Here is a 17,947-nt window from a genome sequence, read left to right on the forward strand (position 1 = left end):
CCAAAGAAGAAATATTGATTTTTTAGCGACGAAATTGAATTCGGTCGCTAAATATTAGTTAAAATTAGCGATGGAATTGAATTCGGTCGCTAAATATTAGTTAAAAGTTGTGACGAAATTGAATTCGGTCGCTAAATAAGAAATTTTAATTTTTTTAGAGTCGAAATTCAATTCGGTCGCTAAATATTAGTTAAAATTAGTGACAGAATTCTATTCAGTTGCTAAATATTAGTTAAAAATAGCGATGAAATTGAATTCAATCGCTAAATATTAGTTAAAATTAGCGATGGAATTTAATTCGATCGCTAAAGATTAGTTAAAATTAGCGACGAAATTGAATTCTGTCGCTAAATATTAGTTAGAATTAGCAATAAAATTGAATTTGGTCACTAAATATTAGTTAAATTTAACGATGGAATTGAATTCGATCACTAAATAAGAAATTTTTTATTTTTTAGCGACGAAATTGAATTCGGTCGCTAAATAAGAAATTTTGATTGTTTTAGCGACAAAAATCAATTTGATTGCTAAATATTAGTTAAAAATAATGACAAAATTGAATTCAGTCACTAAATATTAATTAAAATTAGCGACAGAATTTAATTCAATCGCTAAAGATTAGTTAAAATTAGCAACGAAATTCTATTCTGTTGCTAAATAAAACTTAAAAAAGTTTATAAATTGCTTAAAAGTGATGATAATATTATTGTTGAGTATGAATCTCATTTTTTTTGTAAGAGGAAGACATTAATTTATAATAAAAAAAAATATTTATATGCACTCCTACATAATTAATACCAATAGTTATTTATGTGAAAAAAATATTTAGAGGTTTTTTTTACGATTAGATTTTTAGATATATTTTTTTAATTAGAGTATATGAATTTTTAAAAAATTTCTTATTTATTTTGATCCATATTTATAATATATCACTACAAAAAATTAGTTAATTAGTGGCGATTTCTTTTCAGCGATTTTAATAAATCGCTACAAAATGTTATAATTAATTCTGGTGGTGTTTTTAACCGCCACAAAATAATTAAAGTTTCGGCGATTTTAAACCGCCACAATGTTTAAATATCCGGTTCTCTTCTTACCACGTGTACAAGTTAATTAAAAAATATTTTTATTTTCATTAAAAGAATTAAAAGAATAAAAAAATTATTAGAATCGCTTCACTTAGGGCACGTCATTCACGCTCATATGTTCTGCTTCACGTTCAATCCATAGCTCTACTTCGCTTCTTCTTCTTCCATTAAACCTTTTGCTTCACTCTCAAACTTCTTCCGTTAAACCTTCAGCTTCATATTTCACGCTCAACACAATCGTTCGTGAGCCAATTTGCGATGAAAACATTTTGCTAAGTGTTCAATTTGGGGTTAGTGATTTTGCAAAAAAGCTCCCTCTTCTTTACGCTGTTCTTCGATCGATTTTCCATTTAAGGTGAGTTTTCGATTCATATCCATTTTGATTCCCTATTTTTCCTTTGTATAATATTTCATTACAATTTTTTTCTTCAAAGGCTTTAGATGGAACAATTTTTTCAGAGATTACAAATTTAAGGTAAGGGAATACAAATGTTCTTTATTTATTTTTGGTTGAGGATGTTATTTCGTGGAGCTCGTTGGTTTCTATTTATGCGGAGAACGATTTGTTGTGTGATACTTTAGAGGTGTAATTATATTGTATAATTATATTTTGTGGCTTTATGTCACAATGTATGATCTAGGTGCATCATTCCTCGTGCAAGTAAACATACCCTCTTGTAATCCCAAAGGCAATCTGGTTTAGATATATTCAATTTTAGATATTGATGAATGTGTAGCAGTATGATATCTGGTTGTATTTAGTACTAGTGATGTAATTTTATAATTTGCTTTTACATTTATCTTAGGTAAAAAATAGAAATACAAAAAAGAGAGTGTAATTTTGTCTCTTTGTTTAGCATATGAAAGCAAGCTTTAAGGGAAATGTAAAACATAAAGCATTCTGGTTAAGATAAAAAAATAGTGGTTGTACTTCATAGTATTATTATATAGTATTAGATAATTATCCTTTTGGCAAAGACGAGCATGGAGCATGATGATAAAGGATGGGAATTAAGGCACTCACAACATGGTGGGATTTAGTGGTCCTAGTACTTTATAATATTATTAAATAGTTTTAGATGTAGCCAATCTGATTCTTGTCTGATCAGAATTTCATATGGCATGTATGATGGAATGTTCCGATCTCTCCCTTATCATCTGTGTTACAAATTAATAGAGCTTACATTGGGTCCACAATCTTCTATAGTTGTTGGGTGGCAAAAGAAAGATGGGATAAGGTCTGCCTCTGGAGAAGTAAAGGTACTTCTATGTTTTGTGCATAATGAAGTCTCAGCTGATAATTTTATTACCTTCAAAAATACTTTTTTCTATATAATTCATCTTTCTGAAACAAAAAAAAAGTTAGAATTTTTTCTGACCGATCTTGTGCTTCTGTCTTTAAAATAGTGTCTTGTATATATTGCAAATTATTTAGGACAACAAAAAATCATCTTTTCCTATACTGAATTAACTCTTTCTCAACTTCTTTAGTTTGGCACAAGTTCTTTTGAGACAATAGTTCATTATACCAATCGTTTTTCTACTAAATCTCTTGGCTGCATTGTGGGAAGAGTTGGGAGGTATAAAGAATCTTATTAGATGTAAACTTATTTGGATTCTCATTTTCCAGCCTCTGGTTTTGTTTTTAGATTCTAAAATTCTCACAATGTCATATGATATTTTTGACAAAGGTTTTTGTAGATTTATCTCATGTGAATATTATACTTTAATCCATTGGTCCTTCCACTAATTTTTTGTACCATTGTTTTTTTTTAGCAACATAGTGTAGTGTACTCTTATAATGTTTGACAGCCTATGATTTCTCTAATGAATATCTTAATTTAGAAAAACCTTTATGATACTATGGCTTCCTTTTTTTCGTTTTGGTGGTTTAGAGGCTGAATTTTGCATTTATTGAGATGGACTTTGATTAAGAGTAGCTAATAAAATATTTTGTTAATAGCATGCATAAAACCTTATCGAGGTAATTAACATTTCATATAATTATACCTGGAGACACATATCCCTGAGGAGCTAGAATAAGCAACAAAGCTGCAATGATGACTGTCAAATTTTGAAGTGCTTCAATCCTTAAAACTAACCATTCCATGGCCACATTAGAATGAAAGAACAGTGTTGCATCTGTGTCCACAAGCTTTAAGTAATTTTTAAAGAATCTGTCTACCATGTTATATGCTCTTACAGTAACCATACCAAACCATCATCCCTGACAAAGAACATGACAGTAGAGGCAACGATGATGGTGGTTGTGGAGGTAATAATGTCACAAACCTTCTTGTTGTTGTTGCTATTACTATCGTCAGTGTCGTCACATGACACTAGTGATGGTGGTGTTGATAGTGGGGCAACACAACGGTGGTGATGACAATGATGGTTTTAGACCTTTTGGTAATAATGTTTCCACTACCGTCATCATATTGTTGAGTTTTGAGTTCCCTTCCTCTGTGGAGAATAAGCTCAAATTGTATAAGCCTATCATGTCTCACTTAATCAAGTGGAGAGGGGTCAGATTAGGGCAGAAGGAGAGTGACTCAAATTGTCAAAACAACAACAAAATATAGAGAGAAGAGAAGAGAGAAAGTTATAGGTCATATATCCATCGAGTAACATTTGTTGAATTGCAACTCAAGATTTATTTACCATTGGATCATGCTAATTTTGGGATAGTAGGTTCATACAACATGGCATTTCATACTCAATAGTTGGATCATTAAAAGAAAGTATAGAGTACTGGGAGAAAAACATCTCATAATAACAATTTTGTTTTGGAGTTTTTTATCTTCTTATTTCTCAATTGTAAGCAATTGTGATCTGTTATACTTTGCCTAATTGTAAGCACTGTTTGGTGCATTCTTTGGAGACTCTCTTATATCCTTTGTTAATCATATTGGAGTTTTTCTTTGGTCTAGACAACTTGTGATTTTTTACTCTTACATTGAAGGGTTTTCTACATTAAAAATATTTGTGTCTCTTATATGTTTGGGTTATCTTTTTTGCTCTATTTTGTTGGTGCTCCTCATAAATTCTTGCAAGCATGGGAATTTAATTTTTACTGCATTATTGCTCTTTCTCAATTAGTTGTTGTTATTGTGTTAGGCTTTCTCCCATCAGAGTGGCATTAGAGCTTTTTGGTTAAGGGTCTGTTTGACTTGCTTGAATGGTGGAGGCACATACAAAGATAATTTCTTTGAATGGAGCAAATTATCACCTATGGAAGGGTAAGATAAAGGATTTGCTATTTGTTAAGAACTTACATCTTCTTGTCTTTGCTTCTAATAAACCAAAATGCAAGTTTGATGAAGAATGAGATTTTGAGCATCAATAGGTGTGTGGATTTATCAGGCAATTTGTTGATGATAATGCCTATAATTTTATTGCTAATGAGACACATGTGAGTTATAAATTGTACTAGAATGATAGTGACTAATAAATTGTACTAGCTGAAGAATTTTATGGAGTTGAAGTACAAGGAGGGGACTCCCATTACAAATCACTTAAAGTAAATTTCAAGGACGTTTTGATCAACTATCTAGAATGGGTATAAAATTTAATGAAGATTTATTGGGATTATTTCTATTAAATTTTCTTTCCTAATTCATGGGAGACATTCTGGGTTTTCATGATTAGTGTTCTCCTAATGGTAATGTTTCTTTGCAAATGAAAAATAGTGGTGCGCTTAATGAGGAGATGATAATGAAGACACAAGGTAGTTAATCTCATTTAGAGGTGATTGTTATTGAGAACATAGGGAGAAACCAGAAGAGAGAACAGAAGGGTGGTAGAGACAAAAACAAGAACAAGTCTAAGTTTTAGTACAAAAATGTGGAGTGTCACTTTTATCACAAAATAATACATATACAAAGGAATTGTTTTATGTGGAAGAAGGAGAATAAGAGAATAAGTGAAAGCAAAAATAGATAAATCATAATGATAGTGATCATGTTACTACTGCTACTAGTGATGATCTTGTTCTTCTCCGTGATGTTGATGCAATTAATCTTGTATCCGATGAGGGGCATGTGGATAATAAATAGTGGTGTTACACTATATGTTACAACCAAGAAGGAGTTCTTCACAACTTACATTGTTGGCAATTTTGGAGTATTAAAGATGGGTAATGATGACATATTATAAACCAACATGGGATGTAGTTGTTGCTTAGAGGAGTTAAGCATGCTCCAAATGTCCATTTTAATTTGGTTTCTGTGTAGGTGCTTGATGATGGTGGTTATGATAATCACTTTGGTTTTGGAAAGTGGAAACTTACCAAAGGTAACTTGATCGTGGCTAAAAAGGGGAGAAATTCTAAACTTTATTGGACAAAAACATTGGTTGCTAAAGATAGTGTGAATTATATGTATATGGAGGCATCTTTGTGGCATCGAAGGCTTTGTCATATCAGTGAGAAAAAGGACTAAATGATTTAGTCAAAAAGGATATGCTTCAGGTATTGATGAATGCAAAGTTAGAGAAATGTTCTCATTGCATGGTTGGTAAGAAAACTAGAGTATCCTTCAAGAAACATCCTTCTTCTAGCTTGAATTGGTGCATTCAGATGTTTGAGGTCCTTTGAAGGTAAAGAATTTTGGTGGTGCACTTTATTTTGTTACCTTTATTGATGATTGTTCTAGGAAACTATAGGTCTATGCTTTGAAGACAAAAGTCCAAGTGCTAGAGAAGTTTGAATAGTTTTATGCCTTGGTTGAGAGGTAGTCAAAAAAGAAGTTGAAGCACATTTGTAGTCTACTGTAGGCAACATGATATTTCACATGAGAAAAGTCCTTAGTTGAATGGTTTAGTAGAGAGGATGAACAAGACATTGATTGAGAGAGTGAGGTGTATGCTATTTGAGGCTAAGTTACCTAAGCGATTTTGGGGTGAAACATTGTAAACGGTGGTGCATGTTATCAATCTTAGTCTTGCTATTGCTTTGAATAGTGAGGTGCCAAATAAAATTTGGTTTGGCAAGAATGTCAAGTATGATCACTTGAGAGTTTTTAGTTGCAAGGAGTTTGTGCTTGTTCCAAAGGATGAGAGATCCAAATTGGATACAAAGACAAGACAATGTATCTTCATTTGTTATGGTGAGGATGAATTTGGTTGCAAATTCTATGATCCTATTGAGAAGAAGCTTATTAGAAGCCATGATGTGAAATTCATGGAAGATTAAACCATTTAAGACATTGATAAGGTGGAGAAGTTTACACCTAAGGGAGATAGTGGCATGACTGATGTTGATCCAGTTCAGTTGCTTATTCATAATCTGGATATTGATGTTCAAAATGGTGAGCAACATAACTATGTTGGTGAACAACGATTTGGAGATGAGGTAGATATTCCTATTAATGATTTTGATGAAAAAGAACATGAGAGGTCACATGATGAAAGTCTTGGTGATGCAACTGAGCCACCGCTAACCCAACTCAAGAGGTCGACTAGGTAGAGACAATTGTCTATGAGGTACTCTTCTGATGCGTATGTGATCTTTATAGATGGGGGAGAACATGAGTGCTTTTGAGAGGCCATGGAGAGTGAAGACAAGCAAAAGTGGTTGGATGCTATGAAGGATGAGATGTGAGGCCACGGGCCTCTGGAAGTATCATGTTTGAATTGATTCTTTCCACACCTAACGAAATCACAATAGAAAGTCCCCTAGAGCTCCCATGTCCAACGTGACTAAACTCATGCCTGACATCATCAACGCCATGAGAATTTTGGGCTTTCATGCCTAGCAAGCCCAATATGGTACCCGACATGGTATTAGTAAGGTCACATTTTACATACTTCACATTTTACTCACTACAAGTTTGGGTTCCATTACTATTATAAATCCATATAATTAAGGGGTATCTATAATCTAATTAGTTCATATTTTTTACAAGTAATTACTAGATACAATTGTTTCTCCAATAATTTGTTTTGTATTTTGTCTATAGGGCTTTCCCTTAAGGAACCCACAAACTCTAATAAATTCACAAATAGGGACAATTTCATAGATCAAAAGCATTAGTATATAGTAAACACTCAATTTTGTCCCCCTTTTATTTATTTATGTATTTTCTTTCTTTTTTTCTTTTTTCATTCCTTTTATTATTTTTCATTTTTCTATTAATCACGTTATACTACTTTTTCTTTTTTCAGGAATAAAAGTTAAGTTAAATACAAAATAAAAATAATAAATAAATTTGGTGTTTCAAAAATGCTAAATATTGAGTTTTAGTGTGTGTATATATATATATATATATATATATATATATATATTCATATATGTGAAAGAAAAAAAAACAATAAATATTGAAAATGCAATAAACAAAAAATCTTCAGAAAATCTTCAAAAATCTTTCTCAATCCATTCCTATCTAATGAGCCACCAATTTCACCCTACGAGCGGACCTATGTTAAAGGGGTCATATCTCTTACGAGTAAAAAGAGAAAATGAAGAAAGAAAAAGGGGATTAAATAGAAGAACATTCTACACACGTTGCACATGACGTGGAGTGGGGGAACTCATTTCTCACAGTATATAAGGCTGAACGGATTGTAGGGGAAGGACCCATTTTTTTTTCACATACACAACACTCACACCTCACGCTTTACCCCAGGAATTTTTCACACACAAAGAGTAACCACTGCAAGATCTGGATCACATACATAATATGACATTAAACTTTGATCTTCCTTGAATCCATCATGGCTCATGCGGTCCCAGAGCTTGAGTTGGCAGCCACTCCTACCTAGCACTGTATTTTCATGCCAACATTAGTAGTTGTACCTACCACCAAATCACTTGAACCAAATTATTTTTTATTTTAATCAACACCACAAACACAAAATCGTTGCATAAGCAAAAGAATTGGTAAGACATATTTCTTCAATTTTTGCCTCAAGTCCGCAACTTCTATCTTTTATTACTTATACTTTTGTTTCATTTGTATCGTGAATATTTCCATCTAATTTGTTGTTATATTATTCACCTCATCCATGCATAAAATTGTGCTTAGTATCACGTGTCACCAAGTCCATGACCTTTTCTTTCTTTTCTTGGATATATCACATTTCCACAGGCTAGTGCATGTGGCTTTGTTTTTTTTTTTTTTTTTAGCTTTTATCAAGGTTTGATAGAATATATTTTCATGTTTTTTTTATTATATTTTTTTGTGCAAAACTACTGGAAGTTAGATTAGCATAAGAAAGAATTGTAAGACTTACCGAATATGAATCAAATAATAATCACGTAATTTTGCATTGAAATAAGGATTAAAAAAATAAATGAAATCATTTAAAATTAAAGTACTCATCTCATAATAATAGAATGAAATCAAACTTTTGTTTCTTAGTTAAAACAGTTATTAATAATAATGATTCCTTTTAATAGTAAAATAAGAGAAAGAGTTTGGTTGAATGTAACATTTTTTTACTCTCAAAATTTTTAGAGCACAAGTTGTGACAACTTGGTTGTTCTAAAAATTCTTAAAAAATATTTCAAATATTACAAGTTAAGTATTTATGATTTAACTAATCTAAACAATACTACAATAAAAAAATTTTAGTGAAAAATGGTCAAATAGGTACATGACATCTTTTTGATCCCTAAATTGCCTGAAAATATATAGTTATAACTTATAATCTCGAGATTTTTTTTAAAATGAAGCACATTACAAATTATAAGTTCAATTTAAAATTAAGTTTTATATTTTATCAATAAAATAATTCAAGTAATATTTGACAAAAAGATTATTTGAATGTGACATTCTCTTAATCTTAGAATGCAAGGATACAAGTTGTGACAACTTGTTATCTTATAACTCTTTTCTAAATTAATTAAAGCGTATAATTGTTACCATTACAAATACCATTATAGAATTTTTGCTAAGTATTTAAAAACATTGTAACAAAATTTATTACAAAACAATTAATTTTTGTTTTTGCCACAAAAATTATAATAATCATGATTAATCAAAGTTAAAATAATTCAATAAATTGGCTTTGGTGTACACCTTTGTCAATTTTAGGTTGTATGAGCCGAGACTGCTCAAAAGCCCCAAATTAAATTAAAATGGTGAATTTAAATAAAAATATTAAAAAAATTTCTTTGAAGAACTACATGACTCTAAATTTTCACTATATATGGAGATACGTAGGAGCAGGAAATCATTCCTATCTAGCCCAAAAATAAAAATAATAATAACATCTCATTTTTACATCAATAATAATAATAAACAAATCTTATATTCAATTAAAATAAAGTAAATGCACTTGTTGAATAAAAATATTTGATTATCATTGTTAATTTCAGTTAATTTGGGGTGAGATAAATATTTTAAAAGTTATGTAGCTTGCTTGATTAATTAGAGGTAACCGTCTTTATGATGGACATTGTAAAGTGCTAATACCTTCCTTACACGTAATTGACTCCCAAACTCAAAGTCTGATTTTGTAGACCATTTTTCTAGTTTTTCCAATGTTTTTTCTGTAAAAATAAACATTGGTGGCAACTCCATATTTATCAATAAAAAAAATTATTTTGCTGTGGCGACGAAGGTTGCTACATGTCATAATAACATACTTAGAAATCAAAGGGGCATCATATACACATCTACATACACATTGCAATCAACAACAAGAATTTGGACTTAACCCCTCACGCTTAAAACATACATGAACAAATAAGATTAGAGGTCAATCTCGCTACCCAACAAATAACCCATACCTTAGAGCAAGATTCTCTTTCCCTTTTACCTTGATGGACTCTAAAATTTGAGTTTGGGTTTCTATATATATAATATATATAATATATAAAATTTGATGTAGATATATAATATACTTGCAATTGATATCACAAAATAATATGTAATATCTACATAAATATTATATTATTAAATATATTTAAAATTAATAATATACTATAAAAGTTATTTAAGTTGTATATATTACAAACAAATACATTAGAACAAGTAGTCATTGTTATATTTAATAAGACTCTTTGCTCTTCCATTAAGAGATTCAATTTTCATTATTATTTTTGTAGTTTATGGTCCCTTAAATTTTTTTTAAAAAAAATAAGAAAAAAAGTGGTGGAACCGGTTTGACCCATCGGTTCACCGGTTGAACCGAAAAATTGACCAGTTCAATCCGGTTTGAAATGGGTCGACTGCATAACCGATCCAACTTAAGATTCGAACTGGCTGGACCACCGATTCTCGGTCCGACCGGCCAATTCGATCCGGGTTTTAAATCACTGACGACACCCTCTACCTCGTATGACATAATGCATAATATAATAAATAGTTGAAATACCTCAATATAATAAATAAATTCAAAGTTCACACAGGTAGAAAGAATCACATTTTAACCTAAATTAGACTTAGCGAAAATATCAAATTACAAAGAAATAAAATCAACTATTCAATTTAAATAGTATGAATCAAATCCTAACTAGTCCTAACTAATTTCCTAGTGTCACGTGCCTTATTAGAGTGGAACTCAATGTTGAGGACTAAGCCTCATCACCGACATCCTCAACATCATGCTGATGTTCACCTGTAACAACCATCAGAAAACAGCACAAAAGAGAAGAAGACTGAGAAATATCTCACTCTAACTCACGGGGTAGGAATGTAAACCAGTTAACCAAACACAAACAACACATATAACAAGTTATAACAAAAATAATTACACATTATCATATTTAACTCATTCACAACATAATAAACAACGACATATATAGTTGTAATGCGAATGTAATGAACATGAAGTACATGTTATCATGCATGTGACACTAGTAAAAATATCACACTTGTGCATTACCGCTAGCAACACACTAGAGTAGTCTATGAGTACATGTTAGGTCACACCTTATTGATGAAAATTTACGCAAACCTACCACTTGGCAAGTGAACCAAGTTTCGAAGTAGTATTTAAAGATCGTCCTCAGGGATTTGCGTGTTTAGTAATTCCCGCTCTAATGATTTAAAAGAGAATGATTTCAAAATTTTAATTGAATGAAGATAGATTCGAACAACACAATAAGGTAAATGTAGTAAAGACGATGATTAGTAGACAAGGATTGGTTCAGAAGCACTTGCTAACTCATAAATCTTCTTAAAATAAATGCAATTCTAAATTCATTATTTTCACGCTCATTAAATAATCCAACAAGATTCCTCAAGGTTGAATCCTAAAGTCATTAAACTCAAAACATGATTCCTCAATGTTTTGAGTCTAATACTTTGCATTAAGAACAATAACTTGAACAATGTGACTAACCAAATCAAGTCTATTCCTAGAACAAGAAATGATTAGGTGCAAGATTCAATTCGAGTTTTTGAAAATGTTTTCCAACTGGATTCAAAAGCCAAAAATCATACAATGGTTGATCAAGCCGATATAAGCGTTAAACGAAGAATCAATACACAAATAATGAGATGAAAATGCATATATTTAAGAAGAAGAGGAGTTAGTAGTTACATCCAACCAATCCTTAAGAAGTTTAGCCACCCATGGCCATTACAGAATCAAAGAGTGAAAAGAAGAAATTACAAAGCAAAGGATGAAGAAATGGAGTTGATCTTCGTTCCCAAAGGATCCAGCTTCCAAGTCTCTCTTCTTCCTTCCTTCTTCCTTCTTCACAAGCTTTTTCCCTGTTTTTCTCTGTCAAATTCGTGCTCTGTATATCCCCCTTTGGTTCTCCTGCTTTTTCCCTTTTATATCAGCTCTAAAACTGGGCAAAAAGTGATATTTTTAACTCCACCGCTGCAGCTATAGAACCACAGCTATGGCTGTGGAGAATCCTTCAAGGTGAAGCAACTTCTGGCACTACAGCTGTAGCTCTACAGCCATGGCTGTGGAAACTCCTTCATGATTAAGCAACTCCCTGAGCTGTAGCTGTGAAAACACAGCTATGGCTGTGAGTCTCTATGGCTTCCCTTGATCTTCCAAGCCTCAACGCTCAAGCTTTAGACCCTGCAGCTGTAGCTTCAAGTCTCTGGAACCAAAAATGAGCATTCCAGATTTCCACAGCTATAGCTGCAGAACCACAGCTATAGCTGCAAGTCTCTGGACCTCTATATCCTTCCCAGACTTCCACAGCTCGAGCTCCAGATCCACAGCTATGGCTATGGATCTCTGCCTAGCCAAAAATCCTGCAAAAAATGAGAAAATTCCTTAAGATTTCTACTACTCCTCTGCTCTTATAGTATGACTTAATTCTATAAATTAAAGGGGTGAAATAACATATATATTATCTACAATTGTACAAAAAGATTGCCAAAAGTTGAATGCGAAACATACAAAAAAAAGACACTCAACAACTACCCCAACTTAATCTCTTGTTGGTCCCCAACAAGATACCAATCAAAACAAAAGGATGTTTCCCATCATGAGATTTCTTTTGGATCAACAATAAGGCAAACATTCAATCAATTCACTATCACAAACCATTTTTGACTCACTGAGGTGCCCACATATCAATCATGCTTAACTAAAAAGATTGCAAGCTAAATCATAACACAAACATTACAAACCAACAATTGAACAATCTCTCATAAGAATGACTCTCCAGGGTGAGTGTTTCTCTCAATTCCACTCATCATTTCTATGAACATAAGCATTGATATCATCTCTTCATTACTGCTCTTTGAGAGAAAATTATGGATCACAAGGACTTTTTGAGGGTTTTACTGAGGTTTGGTTAACAAGGGAATGTGGTTTTTCAAATTAACAAGGTTTAAACTCAAGAGAGTAAAATGAAAATGACCCAAACATTCCACCTTGTTCACTCTTAATCTTCAACTCCAACCAGATCTCTCAGCCCAAAATCTTCCTCTATTTACATACCCTTTCTCCTCAAAATTTGCTACCTAAATTTTAAGAGACCCCTCTCTCTTTTAAAACTATTTATCCAAGTGCTTGTTTATTTCTTTTGATTTAATTTGATTTTGAGTTTGATTTTTTTGATTTTTTTGATTTTTTTTTTTTTTGAGATCAAAATGCAAGATAATGGTAGGATGAACTAACAAGCACACTTGATTATGAGCAGAAAAACATGATAGAGAGGTGACTCTTCCCTTCAAATTGCATTGGCTTACTTTCACCACTTTCTCTCAACTTGACAACTCTAACCAACTACCCCAACTTAATCCCCAATTCATTTTCATTTACTCTCAAGAGTTTGGTCAGGGTGATGAGTTGGTATTTGGGAAAGGTTTTAGGTGATTTGAAGGTTAAGGCTCAAACAGGTCTTAAAGGATGGATTCAGTTATGGCTGGCTATTTGGCTCTAGGCTTACAAAGATTTCAGTTATTTACAAGGGAATGCCTTGATCCTGTCCAAAACTTTCTCACAAGAACAATCATTCAAGATTCAACCAATGCAAACACATATATTATGATGATGGCTCTCAAAAGTGGAAATATATATGATATATGCACTGTTTGGTCTCTCTCACTCACCAGCTTGGCTAAATGTTCAATTACTGATCTTTCATGCCATGCTAATCAAATAACTCACAATTTCATGATCAAACAAAGTTGGATGAGTGCAACCTCAAAACAAGCCGTAAAAAAAACCATTTTTAAGTGAATTAAAAGATGTATTTTCCCTTTTTGTTGATCTAAAAGTCATCTCATTTCCTACCTCTCAACAAACCATTTTTTTATTGTTAATTCACAAAAGTATATAAACCACCAGATAGTTCAAACAATTAACAAAACAAAAACTAAAACAACTGTAATTTAAAATGACATAAAATTAAAGTGGAACTTCTCTTCCTCAAAACAAGGGTGACAGCGACCCTCCATCCTCTCCTTTTCATCAGCTCATGCTCTTGCTCCCCACCATGAAGTTGTTCACCTTGATCTCCTTGATCTCCACCCCCTCCAGAAAATATAGGACTGTCCCCAGGCCACTTCAGATGGTGGTGGTGGGGTTGGTGCAGCTAGGATTTTATGAGTGGCTTTAGAGCTTCCGCTTGAACCGCCACCTCTTGAACAAACTATCTGAAAATTTTACAACCAAGTCTTGCAACCAAGTTAGTCTACAAGTTGATCATTCAAACAAAACATAATTCTTCATGGGGCATAAGGAATGATCAATAAACATTCTAACATGTGAAACACTAAAGTTATTTCTAAGCCACCAATGAACAAGCAAATATTTCCTACTAGCTCCAATGATCAATGATTTCACACTTTGGATAAAGAACACATATTCACTTAGGCATTTGATCAAGCAATTGATGGACATGATAAGGAGAAATAACATGCATGTGAATTCTTGCCATGTAAGGCTCAAATTTCTTCACAAAATGGAACATTTCAGTGACCACCTTTTTCAAAGCTTTCATTGTGTTCAAATCAAATACTTTTCTCATTCAGGCATTTCTTCGAACACACAACAGGCAGAAATGTGAATGTTTATGCATGTTCACGTTGAAAACTCAAACCCCCAAATTCATGCAATTCCACATTTGTGCACAATGGATGATGAAGAACAAAGGTTTTATGTAGATTATGAAGAAAGGAGATGAAATGTGAGGAGATGAGGAGGTTTCGTGAGGGGAGGAAAAGAGAAATGAAGAGGTGGAGGTGAGAGAAAGGAGAAAATGAAGAGGTGGAGTGAGCGGCTCAGTTTTAAAACTGACCCAGAACTATCTAAAGCTTCTCATTTAAATTAGAAAAATGGCTCCAGAGAATTGGCGCCTAGGCGCTGGAACTGGCGCTTGAGCGCTGGAAATTTCATATGCAATTGAGCTAAGACAGCAACATGGTGCCATGGCTGTGAGAGTTAGAGCTTGAGCGTTGGGGATTTAACATGCAATTGTGCCAAGACCGAAACTTGGCGCTAAGGCCGTGAGTGGGGCGCTGCAGCTGTGGAATTTTTTTGACATGAGATTCCCTAGCAGCAATTTGGCGCTAAGGCCATGGATTTAGCGCTTGAGCGCTGGAAAATTGAATCTAAGGAAGGTTCCAGGGAGTTAGCGCTATGGCGCTGGGATTTGGTGCTTCAGCTGTGGGAACATGAAAGTTCTAGGAACCTTGGCAGAGAAGTGGCACTTTAGCTGTGGATTGTGGCGCTGCAGCTGTGAGATTTTTTCTCACATAAAGAACTGGTCCAGAAAATTGACGCCATGGCCGTGACCCTGGCGCTTCAGCTCTAGAAACTAATACACATAAATGGCCAGGCAGGAACTTGGCACTAAGGCCGTGGAGTTGGCGCTGAAGCGCCAATACTTGGAATTATCTCTAAGTTGAAAATTAATGCCTCAGATTCCCAATGATTTTCCATGAATTGAGGGAATAGAAAAATTCCTTGATGCACATGAGCAAGCTATTAAAATCATGTTCACATAACATACATTCAATTTGAACTCTTTCTTGAACTTCCTAATTAAACCACTACCTCACAATTCTCAAAACTGCTTTAGCCAATGTGAGTCACCAAGATATTTCAACAGAATGTGCAGCCAACATGATCAAGGAACTCAAAATTTTACAAAATATTATAATCATTGAAACACATCAAAACAAGCTTTTAATTCCTAAGAGATATGACTTAAAGCACCCACTTGAAACATGAACTTGAAACTTTAAGCCTTCGTATTATTACACACTATTAAAACTGCACACACACAAATGTTTTAGAACAAAATATATGCATTGTAGCAACATATCAACCATAAAGTAAACATGAGAAGCAATTATAAGACATGAACATTAAATCAAACACACCAAATGACAAACATGTCTTACTCCATACTATGCATCACCTAGTTGCAACCAAAGCCACTACTCATAATAAACACCAAACAACAACACCCCTTGCAATCAAATATGAAATTCAAAACTCAAAATACAAATTCTACTACCAAAACAAAGCATCAAAATAATCACAAACCCAAAACTCAGAATGCTACACAACCACTCTAAAACATCAAATTAACTTCATATATCCTAACACGCAAAACACAAACATATCCTCAATAAGATCAGCAATCTTAACATATCCCAAAACATGCCAATCATCAAGCACATCCATTTTGAAATCAAACAACCCTATGCACAAAAACTCTTAACTACTCACTATTCAAACTAAAACTTAGAATCTAAAACAGAAATTAAAACAAGAACATGCTAATTTAATGTCTTTAGCTTGACAGTCCCTATTTGATCATGGCTCCTTCCAATGAATGATGGTAGTGAGTCTTTCAACTTCACCACCTAGATAATGCTTGAGCCTTTGACCATTGACTGACCAAGTCCTTCCAGAGGCAGGATCTTCAAGTTCAATGGCTCCATAGGATCTGACAGATTTAATTGACAAAGGACCTGACCATTTAGATTTGAGCTTCCCAGGGAAAAGTTTCAACCTGGAATTGAATAGCAGTACTTGTTGGCCCGGTTGGAAGTTCCTGTTCAAAATCTTCTTGTCATGGTATATCTTGGCTTTGTGCTTGTAAGACTTAGAGGACTCATAAGCTTTCAATCTCCTTTCTTCCCATTCATGCAACTGAAGCTTTCTTTTCTCCCCTGCTGCCTTCAAATCATAATTTAAGGCCTTCAAAGCCCAAAATGCTTTATGTTCCAATTCCACTGGCAGATGACAAGCTTTACCAATGACCTTTTCCAATTCTTCGTTAGAGATAGGCAAAGCCTTCTCTAGTGGCGATGAGCTCTTGAAATTATTTTGAGTTTCCATGTGCACATCATCTAATACATCAATTCTAAAGCAATCTTTGTTGCCTTTTAGAAACTTCGCTGTTTCAAATACATTGAAACTCACTTCCTCATCTTGGACCCTCACCTTCAGCTTTCCTTCATCCATGTCAGTGATAACTCGAGTTGTTTTTATAAAGGGTCTGCCCAATATCAAAGGAACTTCTACATCCTCTTCTATATCCATGACTACGAAATCAACTGGAAACATGAACTTACCAACCTTCATTATCATATCTTCCACTATACCATATGGAAGCTTGATGGATCTGTCTGCCAACTACAAGGTCATTCTTGTAGGTCTCACTTCCACTTCTCCTATCTTCTTCAGCATGGATAAAGGCATCAAGTTAATACTGGCTCCAAGGTCTAAGAGTGCCTTACCCACTGATAGATTACCAATTGATACAGGGAGAGTGAAACTGCCTGGATCTCTGGATTTTTGAGGCAAAGATTTTTTGTATGATGGCACTACACCCAGCCTCAAGCTCCACAGTTTCTTCTTCAAAAATTCTTCTCTTCTTAGTCAAGAGATCCTTCATGAACCGAGCATAAGTAGGCATTTGTTCCATGGCTTCAGTGAAGGGAATATTTATCTGGAGCTTCTTGATGATGTCCAGAAACCTTGCAAATTGTCTGTCCTTCTCTTTCTTTGATGGGGCATGAGGGTAAGGTAAGTCTTTAATAGGAACAGTGGAAATGAATTCCTTGCCCTTCTTTTCATTTTTATTTTTCTCCTTCTTTACTCCATTCTTCTCTTTTATTTTCTCACTATCTACACCCTCATTTTTATTGCTTTCTTCCTCATTCTTCTCAATCTCTTCCTCAACCGCCTTCAGCTTACTATTCTCTTCCTTATTATCAGCACCCTCATTGTCACCACTCACCCCAATATCACTACCAACTACCTTCCCACTTCTTGTTGTTATGGCTTGGCAATACTCCTTGGGGTTGGTCTTGGTGTTGGCTAAAAATGGGCCTTTAGACATGTCAGCTAATTGTTTAGCTAGCTGACCCACCTACACCTCCAAGTTCTTGATGGAAGCTTCAGTGTTCTTCTGGTTGTTCATAGATACCTGCATGAATTGGTTCAGAGTCTCCTCCAATTTGCTGGTTCTTTCATGCATA

The 17,947-nt window shown here is 33.7% G+C and overlaps 1 protein-coding gene across 7 annotated transcripts in view; it reads left to right on the forward strand.

Annotated features, from left to right (window-relative positions):
- The first annotated feature begins 883 nt into the window (after positions 1–883).
- LOC114915583 (3-hydroxyisobutyryl-CoA hydrolase 1-like) overlaps positions 884–17,947 on the forward strand; it is a 45,572-nt gene continuing 28,508 nt past the window's right edge. Inside the window, exons 1-4 of one of the 7 annotated variants that reach the window (XM_083074261.1) lie at positions 885–1,443; positions 1,523–1,563; positions 2,266–2,348; positions 4,206–4,327. In XM_083074261.1, coding sequence (XP_082930387.1) covers positions 4,301–4,327 — 27 coding nt within the window. In that variant the 5' untranslated portion in view covers positions 885–1,443; positions 1,523–1,563; positions 2,266–2,348; positions 4,206–4,300. Of the gene's footprint in view, positions 2,119–2,265; positions 2,349–4,205; positions 4,328–17,947 lie in introns of all 7 variants that reach the window. The other 6 variants (XM_083074270.1, XM_083074276.1, XM_083074273.1 and 3 more) reach the window with 6 other exon arrangements.

The sequence above is a fragment of the Cajanus cajan genome, chromosome 1, assembly GCF_000230855.2.
Source record: "Cajanus cajan strain Asha chromosome 1, NIPB_CcT2T_4, whole genome shotgun sequence".
Lineage (NCBI taxonomy): Eukaryota > Viridiplantae > Streptophyta > Magnoliopsida > Fabales > Fabaceae > Cajanus > Cajanus cajan.